This window comes from Juglans microcarpa x Juglans regia, chromosome 7D (genome assembly GCF_004785595.1).
Source record: "Juglans microcarpa x Juglans regia isolate MS1-56 chromosome 7D, Jm3101_v1.0, whole genome shotgun sequence".
Classification (NCBI taxonomy): domain Eukaryota; kingdom Viridiplantae; phylum Streptophyta; class Magnoliopsida; order Fagales; family Juglandaceae; genus Juglans; species Juglans microcarpa x Juglans regia.
In genome coordinates, this window is record NC_054606.1 from 18,458,102 (window position 1) to 18,471,306 (window position 13,205).

At 37.7% G+C, this 13,205-nt stretch overlaps 1 protein-coding gene across 1 annotated transcript; it reads right to left on the reverse strand.

Annotated features, from left to right (window-relative positions):
• Positions 1-9,906: 9,906 nt before the first annotated feature.
• LOC121238171 lies at positions 9,907-12,196 on the reverse strand. The gene is made up of 3 exons (XM_041135012.1): positions 11,971-12,196; positions 10,185-10,387; positions 9,907-10,056 (listed from the first exon to the last, which is right to left on the reverse strand). Exons 1-3 carry the CDS (start codon positions 12,194-12,196, stop codon positions 9,907-9,909), a joined length of 579 nt encoding a protein of 192 aa, XP_040990946.1.
• Positions 12,197-13,205: the final 1,009 nt, after the last annotated feature.

Here is a 13,205-nt window from a genome sequence, read left to right on the forward strand (position 1 = left end):
TACTGAGTTGTTGATAACTCACCCCTTATTTTTATATATTTTCAGATGACATTGATTACCCAGCTGGGGGTCAAGATTAGAAATTGGATCTTGGCTAGATATGGATAGAAGGCCAAGTCTCATTGTTAGTAGAAGGGTATAACTTGAGTATTTGAAGTATTTTGAGTTGTTTGGACCTATTGAGATTTAAAAATCTATCGTTTAATTTCGTTGAGATTATTGAAAAATTGTGGACCCCTTTGATTTATGTTATTTTTGAAATGATGACTTATGGAGTTTGTATTATGGTTATTTGGAAAATATGAGATTGTGTGTTATTTATGAAGTCCTTGGAGTTTTAGGTGCTTGGAGAGACAGGTTTGTAAGCGACAGGTAGTAATTCTTCGACCCTTCCGGGTATGGGGGGTTACAGTTGGTATCAGAGCCAGGTTTGAGGTTCTGCAGACTAAGTATGTGAGATTTTGAAGTACAGATAAGCGTTAAGAAATCGTTTTCAGAATTGATGTGGTAGTGGAGCAGACTATAAGGTAGAAAATTATAGGTATTCGAGGGCTTAGAAGTTGCACACTTTAGGAATGATTATGATGTGTAGGATTTTACGGGTCTATGAGCTGAATTCTTGTTGTTGGTGGTTCGGTTTGCTTCCAGAGACTTTTTTAAATAGATTTGATGGAGCTAAATTTTTAGACTTCGGAGATTAATCATTTCTATTATTACGCGTCCTTCTTTCCTCTTTATTGTAGGTACCTTAATAACTCTGAGATATTATATAAATGTTTTGTTTTTACGGTTACCACTAATTATTTATGTTTATAGGAACGCTATAAATTTTGAAACGAACATTAAAAATCCAAGTTATTTTATTAGGATGCCACCTCGTCATCGAGAACGAAGGATGTCGGACTTGAACACAAATGAGAACAAAAGGAAGCAAACCCGAGTGCTTTAGAAGTGCTACAAGAAGCAGCTCATCAGTTAATAGATGATCTCGCATAGAATAGCTTGAGTCACCAACGCAACTATAATGAAGGAGGTTATACCATAGAACAGTTCAATCGGATGCACCCCCCTTTATTTGATGGGAAAGGCGAACCAACCCTAGCAGAAGATTGGGTTCAAGATATTGAAGAGATATTGCGGGTGCTAACCTGCACAGATGAACAAAAGATGGCATATTAAACATTCAAACTGACCTGTGAGGCAAAAAGATGGTGGATCTCAGAAAGAACTATCCAAGAAGCAGGGGGACAGAAATAGTTAGTTGGCCACATTTTAAGCAGATTTTTCTTGAGCGATTTTTCCCAAGCTCGGCCCGAGAGGATAAGGCAATGGAATTAGCCACTTTGGTGCAGGGAACCATGACGATGCACCAATATGCTGCTAGATTCATTGAATTGTCCCATTTTGCTGCTTATCTAATTCCTGATGAAGAGCCAAAGGATGGCTTGCATGCCTACCCTAATGGGTATGCCACTTGTCATTCATGCATGAGGCTTCTAGAAGAGCCAAATGACAAGATGACCTAGGGAAGAAAGTGACATTCAGCCAAGCCCCTCCCACATGCCTATACTTCTTTGTTTGACACAATTTCAAGTTCCAAGAAAGATGTTCATGGAAAATGGTGCCTAAGGAAGACAAATAGATTTTTCCGAGTGATTTGCATGAAGAAATCAAAGGGACACAAAGGGAATTCAAAATTTGGCTTGCACTCATAGTTGTCTTCAGATTTTGCCACATGTCAACCATGCAATGAGCTTCTAGAAGATAGGATGAAAAGACATTTTGGCACAAAGACTAACCTACCCTTATATTTTCAGCCACTACACTCACAAGCACAACCGTCACTTGCCACTTGTCACTCATGCCAAGACTTGCTTGTTGGGAAAAGGAAGAGGTGTGAAGTGGTTTTACACATGTACCCTAGAGGCATACACACTTGCTAAAGAGAAGGGAAGGGCATAGGAGGGAAAAGGGAGTTTCAACCAAAGGGAAAGGAAGCCCACACGCCACCCATGCGCACCCCTTCCCAATGCAATCCAATGATGGGAATCTATAGAGTCATTTTCGGCTAGAAGGAAGTAGGAAGAAAGAAGCCACTTGTCACGCATGCTAGGGTTTAGAGGCAACCAATGGGAAGGAGAAGAGACTTCTATATAAAAGGGATAGAGCCACATGCCTAGGGCTTTTTCTCTTGGTCATTTTCGGATTCTTGCATGAGCTCTCATATTCTCCACATTTTCTCACACTCTCACTTGAAGATTTCCCCATTTCTCACACTTAATTTCCTTCCAACCAAACAAGGGAGGCTTGTTTTAAGAGAGGGATTTCGGCATTCACAAGGAGGAACCACAGTAAGAATTCAATTTCTCCTTGTTTCTACACACACACGTCACATTTTCAACTCAAGAGAGATCTGAATCTCAAGGGAGTTCGAATATGGTAAAACACAGACGATTTCAACACTTGTTCATGGTAAACAAATTAGGGTTTCCTAGAAATGATCCAAGTAGAATGGTTGAGGACACAAATCCTCCATGTATTTCGGCCAACCTCTTTCATTTTTCACTCTATTTCGAGATATGGATGAGAACACAAGGAAAACGAAAGGTTTCTTAACCTAAAACCCTAGAAGCCGAGAACCCTAACCCTAGTAGTGACCTTAGAAACTTTCACACACTCAAGATGTAACGCCCGATCCTGGAAGTCCGGAGGGTTAACTCTTAATACTTAATATCAACATTAATAACACAACTATAAGGTCCAGAAAAATTTCATAAAATATTAATTCATTTACTCAACCCAAAAATCTATGTTCTCTCATAAGGACAACAAAGAAATTCTCAATAACATAAATTAAAAACTCTCCAAAGACTTGAAAATATTCTTAATTCATCGAATCAAAATAATAAAAAATAAATCAGTTTACTAACTACGACTCTCAAACAAGCACTTATACCCTTAGCTACTTATTTCACTACGATCATCACACCTTGCTAAAACTTTCTACTCTTGTTCTCCAGCTAAACCATCAAAATTATCTGAAAAAAAAATATGGAGATAAGGAGTGAGTTATCAACAACTCAGTAAGCAGAGGACATATATTAGTGTGTAAACATGAGCAATTAAAGAGTTCAGAATGCATAACAAAATATTTTCTTTTAGAATGTAGAATCAAAGTATTTGTTTTCAAAATGCAGCGTCAAAACATGTTATCAAAAATATCAGAGCTAAAGTTTGAAAATATTCATAATCAAAATCCATTTGGCATATCATAAATTGAAACATCACATCTTATCTTATCATATCAGAACAGATACCATGTTTAACCCTCGTGGTAGGTGCAAACACCAGCAGCCAATCGAGTAGAAATAGAATGTGAGTCTTCTCCTTATTATTCTCAGAGCCCCGAATGTGCATACAGGAAAGACCACACAAAAAACTACTTTGCTTCCAAAGTGAGTGCATCGAAAACAGAAAAGTTAGTACCAACCCGAACAGAGGCCATAGTTTTACACCCGTGGTAAGGTCAAAACGGAACAGAACCAAAAACAGAATGTTATGCCGGAGGTTTTCAGAAATCACATCATATCATATCAGTGTACAAAACATGTTCAGAACAAAACAAAATTAGATCACAAAAACATAATTTATGCACAAAATTTCATATTCGCTATCTTTTGCACAGTTCAGAAACAAAATGTCAAAAATAAGCTCATGTCTACATCAGTCATAACAAAAAATACTTTCTTCTTAAACAAAATCTCATGAGTAATGTAGAACAAATAACTGAGGTAGTTCAAATTTTTTTTCATAACCAAACATGTATATTTTTCAAAAATCAACCTCAACTCATTTTATTTTATGCAAAGTTTAGCATAGGAACCCCGCTTACCTGAACTTTTTAACTTATCAGAAATTCTCCATAGCAGTACTGAACAACAATCAATCGCTACCTATAAAATTGTCATGTAACTCCCATAAATTTCAATAGAACAAGTATTTGGATTCCTAAACCTAAAATACTAAAATAACCTATTTTTCTTAAATGTCTAAAATTCTCTTAATCCTAAAAATACCATCACTTCCCACATTCATTAATAATCACTTAATTTCTCCGACTAAAATATTAAATCCTAACTTATTTACTATTGAAAACAAACTATAAAGTTCAATACTAGATAATATAATTATATTCGAATAATTTCAATTAAACAACAAATTTATTTAATAAAAATAAACTAGTCATCGCTTACTTCTAAAAATTTACATAGTCACCGCTTACATCTGAAAATAAGTTTGTAGAAAAAAATCTTTACTTAATAAAAATTTAAAATCACTGGAATAAATTCCGTAAATAAAACATAGAAGTTTCAATACCATTATCAAATAAAATAGAACCCACTTGAAAAAGATAGTAAACCTAATCCCATGAACAAAACTCCATTCCAAAAGGAAACCAGTACGTAAACAGCCCATGATTTAAGATAAAATCAGCCCAGATAATTTTTACAAAGCAACGTACATTTATGGAGAAAGAATAAAACCAGAGAAGTGCTTGATGCCAGAAGGAAAAATATTTTTGCCGAGAGAGAAAGAGATGGTGGCGTTACACTTTACGTGCAAGGGACCTTCTGTGGTGATCTTCGGTGTGTGAGGTTGATTGGGTGGACAGGACGTGGCTAGCCGGTGGCTTATAGTGGCTCTCCAGATCTTCAGCAGACTCTTGTGTGAGATGTGGCTCTAAACAAGGTGGTCAAAACAAGCTTTGGCCTTCACACGTTGTTGCTTTGCTTTTGACTTGGAAAAACAGAGGTTGCAGTAACATTTTCATGCAGTCTCGGCAACGTTGGTTGGAGGTGCAGGGAAGTGTTGTGGTGGCTGAGCAGTGGGCTACGATGCAAGAGATGGCATGGAGGATCTTGGCAGGGAGCTCTCAAGGCAATGGTTGGCGGCAAGGGTCCTCCCGCTTTACAGTGACTTGCGAGTTTCTGTGAGTGGAGTTGTAGTGGCTACTTGAAGGTGGTGCAGCGGCAATTTCCATGGTGAAGATGGCTACGGCTGGTTGCTGGATGTGGACTCAATAGGTGTTGCGGTGTGGGTCTTCGTGGGGCTGGGTTGCGTAGGCAGTTTGGGGTGGTTGAGGTTCAATACGATGGAGGATGAAGGAAGGAGACAACAATCCTATCCTTGTGTTTTCTTCATGCACAAAGGGTTAGGTACATATATATAGGCGAGCGAAGAACAAAAACAAACCCTAGAGGGACGAGGGAGATGTGTATGTGCATGAGTGGAAAAAAAAAAGGGACATGAAACCACGTAGTACGTGGAGTCTGAAATAAGGTAACGTGTCTTGGATTTTTTTTTCTTGAGTTATGAGTCTCAACTCAATTTCTAAAAATAAACCAATTTGCCCTAGAAAATTATTGGCTCAATACTCACCTTGGCCCTTTAGAAAAATAACCTAATTATCAAGCCCAATAAAAACATAAACTGCCAAAATAAAGATTTTAGGCACATAGTCAAAACAAAAAAATACTTAAAAATTTAACTAGGCTCTTCATACTTATAAATCCAAAAAAAAAAAACTTTTATAAAACGGCTTGTTGCTGGACCCGAGTGTTACACAAGAACTCAGATTAGGGTTTTGGAACACCCACTCTAACAAGTTATATTTCGTTTTACAACTTACTATTTGTTTCATTTCATGCATTTTTTGTAACTGTACACTCAACTTACTCTTTGTTAATGCTCGTATATGTTTGTGTATATCCATCTCATGTTATCATTGCTTTGTTTGCTATTTCTTGTTTATGTGGTTGAATATGCTCATATGATCTTGAATATGATTATGGAGTAAATGGCATGCTTTGGTTTGTGATGAAAATGGCAAGAACAACCTCTATTTGCTTCGGTTTTGCTAAGAATAATGTTGATGAGTTGTGAAACTTGATGATTCGGCTATAGCATGTTTTAGAAGTTTCAGATCTCAGCCAAACACCATGATTTCATACTTTGTTTCATTATTCTATGATTTCTATGCAATATGGTTCAAGTTTGGAATATGTTAAAGTGATGTTTCTCATGATTTTGTACTTGGATGTTTCGGCCAAGACTAGTTTCCATGGTTCCATAAATGTGTTTTGATATCTCATGTATTTTATGTTACTTTGCCATGATTTAGACATGTTACGCTTGATTATTTCGTGCACGACATCTCATGTGTCATATGTCAAGTGCAAGAATGGTGTATGTCTTAAGACTCATGTCACATGTATTTGGGAAAAATGTTTTTTGAAAGAAAATGTCTGTAAATGTTTTATCATGACCCCAAGTTCTAGGGCAGGGGAATGTCCTAGTGGAACTCCTCTGTCCACTCTGGAGTGCTTAAGAATAGAATGATAACCCCTGTGTCAACAAAAAACCGTCGACGAGGCTCAAATGGATTTTATTTAAAGAATTCTGGAGTGAGGAAACACCGAATGCTAGTGGGTGCATAAGGCATGTAACCAGATGAAGTACTGTTGAGTTAATATGAAATGACTATTTATGACGTATTCATCACGCTGCACGGACCATTGATGGTGTGGTAACTAGCAGGAACACGTGGTGCAAAGAGGAACCATGATGTGTCGACCCTTTGAACAAGAACAAGAGCTTATATGTTATAGATCACTTGATGAAAATCTCGTGATATGATAAGGATCACTTGATGAAAATCTTCTGATATATTCTGATAAGACAAGTTCTGATTAAGATCAACATGAAACAGAAAGTCAAAGATGTTTTTATGAAAATGTCAATGTCTCTGTTGCAAGTCTTTTGAAAATTGTTAAGGGCATAAGTCAAGTTCCGGTCAAGTACATGTGATACCCCAAACGATAAGGATAAGGGTAGGTAGTGTATGAGATCCCACATTGCATGGGAATGAGAAGTTTTTGCTCTTTATAAGGTTCTAATAAGGCTCCAATTGTATCATTGACTCGTCCTTTTGGGTCTTCTATTGGGGCATTACAAATAGTATCAAAAACAGGTTAGAGATTCTGCATACTATATATATTTGAGGTTTAGATATCTGTGGGTTCATAGGATGTAAAATTTCAGGTGGGAAGTGGGGCCTTGAGGACTATAAGGATGATCATGTGGATTTTTAAAGTTGAGCTTCTGTAAACTTTATGATTGATTTTGATGGGATCTAAGGTGTTAGATTTGGCAGATGTTAGGAATTAAATTCATAACTCTGAGTTTTTAGATTCTAAAGATGTATGTGAGTATTAAGCGATCTTAGGTTTAAATAGTTATCTTATACTTATATATTTGTGTTTATACAGATATTTTATTTATTTTTATTGATTTATTTTATCTATTTAATATTTTTATTTTTATTTAATTTAGAACGTTTCACCAAGTTTAAGCTTTCAAGATGGCGTCTCGTCGTTGAGTTCGAAGCCTTGAAGATTTGAACAAAAACAACAATGATAAGTGTTGCACTTTTGAACGATTTAATAGGACACATCCTCCCACATTTGATGGAAGAGGCGATACAAACACAACGGAGGATTGGATTCAAGACATTGAAAACATATTCCATGTTTTCGGAGTGTACCGATCAACAGAAAGTTTGGTTAGCAACTTTTAAACTAACTGGAGAAACAAAGAGATGGTAGAATTATGAAAAAGCCATCAGGGAAGCTGAGGGGAGTGGAGTGATTATTTGGGCTCAATTCAAGCATAATTTCTTTGACTGATTTTTCCCTGTTAGTTATGTAACCGCATACACGTTGGGGAGTGCAAAAAGGTAGTGGGGTCATGTTTCCCTATAAGTCCATTGCTTGTAGAGAACAATAGAAGGCCCGACCCACTTCAAAGCTTTAGGCAGAACAACCAGGGCAACAACCAGCGGAGGACTGTGCTGGTGTTTGCTTTGATGCCAGGAGAAGCTAAGGACAAGAATCATGTAATCACAGGTATAATTTTTTTGATTCTCCTATTTAGCATTTTATGATGAAAATTTAGGACTTCTTCTTATTTTTTTTGTTTTTTTTCTTTATGGACTATATAACGTAAACATAGAAATTATTTGCCTTTTCTTAATAAGGCTATTTTTTTATTTTACTCAGGGGCAAGTGCTGAAATTTAACCTAGTGCCCATGGCCTCCTGTAAGTTTCGCCAAAATTTGAAGTGAAATGAGGATCCCTATCCGACACAATGGACATGGGTACCCCATGCAACCTCACTATTTCCTGTATAAAAAGCTCAGCTAGTTTCTCCAGCTTATAAGAAATTTTGATAGGCACAAAGTGAGCGGTTTTCGTCAAACGGTCCACTATCACCCATATTGCATCTTGTCCAATCAGTGTCCATGGTAGGCCTGTAACAAAATCCATAGAAATATGCTCCCATTTCCATTCTGGAATCTTAAGTGGTTGTAATAACCTTGCTGGTCTTTGATGTTCCACTTTCACCTATTGGCAAGTTAGGCACTGTGCCACAAATTTGGCAATCTCCCTCTTCAAGCCATTCCACCAAAAAGACTCATTCAAATCCCGATACATTTTTGTACTACCTGCGTGAACTGTGTAAGGAGAGCGGTGCGCTTCTTCAAGGATGAGTCTTTTTATTTCATCATTGTCCAGCACACATAACCTATTTTTGAGCCTTAATATTTCATCTTCAGGACAACATTAGCTTTGCCTGGATGGTAGTTAATGTTGTAGTTGTAATCCTTGACTAGTTCAAGTCATCTCCTCTATCTCATATTCAGTTCCTTCTGAGTGAAGAAGTACTTCAAACTCTTGTGATCCGTGTAGATTTTTCACCTTTCACCATATAAATAATGCCTCTAGATTTTAAGTGCAGAGACAACCTCAGCTAACTCCAAATCATGTTTGGGGTAATTTTGCTCATATGTCTTCAATTGTCGAAAAGCATATGCAATAACTTTCCCATGCTGCATCAATACACACCCCAAACTCAATCGTGAAGTGTCACTGTAAACCAAAAATCCTCATCTTTCGCTAGGGACTGTTAGAACTGGAGCGGTTACAAATCTCTTCTTCAATTCTTGGAAGCTTTCCTCATACTTTGTAGTCCATTCATACTTATTGTTCTTCTTGCTAAGGGCGGTAAGGGGAATTGCTATTTTTGAGAAATTGTCTATAAACTGACGGTAATAACCAGCCAAACCCAAGAAACTCCTAACTTCATGCACATTGGTTGGTTGAGTCTAGTTAACTAGTACTTCAACTTTCAAGGTCTACTGAGATACCATCATTTGAGACTACATGCCCTAAAACTGAAATAGACTCAAGCCCAAACTCACACTTCTTCAACTTTGCAAATAATTTCTTATCCTTGAGTGTCCCAAGTACCTGTCTCAGATGCTCTTCATGTTCAGCTTTGTTCTTGGAGTAGATTAATATATCATTAATAAACACCACTACAAATACTTGATTCATCAAATCCATAAATACCATTGGGGCGTTGGTTAGGCCAAAAGGCATGACCAAGAATTCATAATGACCGTACCTAGTCCTGAAAGCTGTCTTAGGCACATCCTTCGCCTTGATCTTCAATTGATGATACCCCGATCTGAGATCAATCTTGGACAATACCTGAGCACCTTGCAACTGATCAAATAAATCTTCTATGGGGGGCAATGGATATTTATTCCTAATGGTCACTCGGTTCAGTTCTCTGTAGTCTATACACATTCTTATTGTCCCATTCTTCTTTTTCACAAACAAAACTAGAGCTCCCCAAGGTGACACACTGGGCGTGATGAAACATTTGTCTGATAAATCTTGCAACTGTTCTTTGAGTTCGGCTAACTCTAATGGTGCCATTCGATAAGGGGCTTTGGAAAGAGGTGTTGTGCCTAGGGCTAGATCAATGGCAAACTCTACTTCCTACTCGAGTGGCAATCCAGACAAATCTTCAAGAAAAACCTCAGGATATTCTCTCATAATAGGAATCTCTTCTAACTCCAATTCTTGCATTGGTTCATCCAACACGAAGGCCAAGTACCCCTGACACCCATCATGTATTAACTTGCCAACCTAAAAAGCAGATATAACCGATGGAACAGTACGCACTTTGGAACCCATAAACCTAAGTTCCTCTCCCTCCAGAAATTTGAACACTACCTTCTTTTTAAAACAGTCAACTGGCATGACTGGAAGCTAACCAATCCATTCCCGATCATAGGAAAAACTATCAGGTTAGTTGGCATTTCCCTCCCGCTAATAGTTATTGGACACTTAAGCAAAATCTTGTTGCAGGTCACTATATCTACGGCTGGGGTTGAGACCATCAAATTGTAATCCATCTTTTCAGCTTCAACAGGGCAGAACTTGACATAATCCATTGAAATAAAAGAATGGGTTGCCCCTGAGTAAAATAAAATAATAGCCTTATTGAGAAAAGGCGAATAATTTATGTGTTTACGTCATATAATCCATAAAGAAAAAAAAAATAAGTAGTCCTAAATTTTCATCATAAAAAGCTAAATAGGAGAATCAGAAAAATTATACATGTGATTACATCATTCTTGTCCTTAGCTTCTCCTGGCATCAAAGCAAACACCCGTGCTGGCACAATCCTCCGCTGGTTGTTGCCCTAGTTGTTCTGCCTAAAGCTTTGAGGTGGGTTGGGCCTTCTATTGTTCTCTGCAAGCAATGGACATTCTCTAATGAAATGACCATCCTTACCGCATTTGAAACATGACCCCACTACCATTTCGCACTCCTCAACTTGTATGCGGTTACAGAACTTACAGGGAAAAATCGGTCAAAGAAATTATGATTGAATTGAGCCCAAATAATTACTCCAGTCCCCTCAGCTTCCCTGATGGCTTTTTCCGAATTCCACCATCTCTTCGTTTCTCCAGTTAGTTTAAAAGCTGCGAACCGAACTTTCGAGGATGAAACACTCCAAAATATAGAATATTTCTTCAATGTCTTGAATCCAATCCACCGTTGTGTTTGTATCGACTCTTCCATCAATTGTGGGAGGATGCGTCCTATTAAATTTTTCAAAAGTGCAACCCTTATCATTGATGTTTCGTTTAAATCTTCAAGGCTTTGAACTCAACAACGAGACGCCATCCTGAAAGCTTAAACTTGGTTAAATGTTCTAAATTAAATAAAATCAAAAATATTAAATAGATAAAATAAATAAAATATTTGTATAAACACAAATATATAAATATAAGAAACTTTTTAAACCTGAGATCGCTTAATACTCACATACATCTTTAGAATCTAAAAACTCAAAGTTATGAATTCAATTCCAAACATCTGCCAAATCTAACACCTCAGATCATGTGGATTTTTAAGTTTGAGCTTCTGTAAACTTTATGATTGATTTTTGGGTCCAAAATCCATACAAGTGACAATAGAGAAGATAAAGACCATTCGAGCCATAATGAGAGTAGCTTAGAGTCAATAGAAGAGCTATGCAGATAACCGTCTTCACCATCTAGAGTTTGAGGTCAGGAATAAGGTATTCTTGAGGATTGCACCAAAGAGAGAGATCATGATGTTTAGAAAGAAAGGCAAGTTGAGCCCTAGATATGTCGGGCCCTTTGAGATTCTTGATCGGATTGGCTGAGTAGCTTAAACGGTAGCCCTACCACCAGCACTCTCAGGGGTACATGATGTATTTTTTGTATCTATGCTAAGGAAGTATATACCCGACCCCACCCACATTATCGACTACAAGCCTCTTCAACTTCAGGATAATCTTACTTATGCGGAAGAGCCAGTGCAGATTGTAGAGGGAAAAGACCAAGTGCTATGGAATCAGACTATTCCATTGGTTAAAGTGGTATGAAATAATCATGCTATTAGTGAAGCCTCTTGGGAATTAGAAGAGGAAATGCGAGTCAAGTCCCACTGTTGTTCAACGGAGATCTTAATAGCTAGTGACAAAATTTCGAGGACGAAATTTTTGTAAGGGGGAGGATGTAACACCTGGGCCAAAGCCGGACCCACGACAAGCTAACACTTGAAGAAATCCCGAAACGACATTGTCTGGTAAGTTTCCTTCTTCCTTCACGGATTTCTTCTCCACGATTTCCCTCAATTGCTTCAGTTCCACACATTTCTCCATCCCATATGCACCTAACCCATGATCTTGTAGTTGCATTGATCTCTTCTCATGTAAAAAATCTTCACCTTCTAGTAGATACTCTTCCATTCATTTTCCTCTCAACCTCTCTCCCCTAACCGTGCATTTAACCACTGGATTTGGATCAATAACCATCGACCTCCTCCACACGATTTTGTACTGCCGTCGAGCCCTCTCACCTAAAGTACTACAGTCGAGTACAATTTGTGTATCTCGGGAACAACCTTTCAAGTCATTTCAAGTCATTTTACGTCTATCACGACCCTAAGTTCTATGATGGGTAATTTGTTCACGCTGAAGTGTCTAAATTAGAGTGAAATTCCCTGAGTTGACAAGGTAAAGATGAACGAGCTGCGAATGAGACCTAATTAAGTGGTCACTAGAGCGCAGATAGTTGACACATGATACGTACAATATGTGTGTCCACGGTTGGTAGAGATATCTGTGTTCTGATGCTGGTAGAGATAGACAGCTCAAGGGGACCCGAGTAGCACCCATATGGTCACTTTTATTTATCATGTTTATTAAACAAGATTCCAAGTTCATGTATTTCACATTCACATTCATGTTAGTTTCAAGTTCACGTTCAGTCATGTTTCAAGTTCACATTAAATTATGTTTCAAGTTCACGTTCAATCATGTTTGAAATCAAGTTCAGTCATGTTTCAAGTTCACGTTATGTCCATAGTTTAGTTCAAGTTCATGTTATTCAGATCAAGTTCATTTTATGTCAAGTTTCAAGTCCAGTTCACATTTCATTTCCAGTCATGTCAGTTTCTGTCATGTTACACGTCAATTTATTTTATACTTTATTATGACTTTGATTGTGCATTCATGTCTTTGCTGTCATGCATGCAGCATTAACCTATGTGGAAGTTCTTTGTTGACATTTGTATTCAAATCTCACTATGGTAGTCCCAACTACCATTCCCTGCGAATGGTATAGATGTGTCAGGACCAGAAAATGGAGCGGAGCCTGGCAAATTGGAGGATGTCTATTAGGTGGTACTGACGTGATGCGGAGCATCTTGTCTCTTTAGTTAGATTTTTGGATAGTATTATGGCATCGTTGGTCGAG

Bases quoted from the DNA above. Each gene is read 5' to 3' on its own strand.
- LOC121238171 (XM_041135012.1), bottom strand. From the start codon at position 12,196: ATGGAAGAGTATCTACTAGAAGGTGAAGATTTTTTACATGAGAAGAGA. The intron at 10,388-11,970 runs GTGTTACATCCT...TATTTTACTCAG, and splicing joins TGGGTCCGGCTTTGGCCCAG to GGGCAACCCATTCTTTTATT. The intron at 10,057-10,184 runs GTTAGCTTCCAG...TCTGCTTTTTAG, and splicing joins CTATGATCGGGAATGGATTG to GTTGGCAAGTTAATACATGA.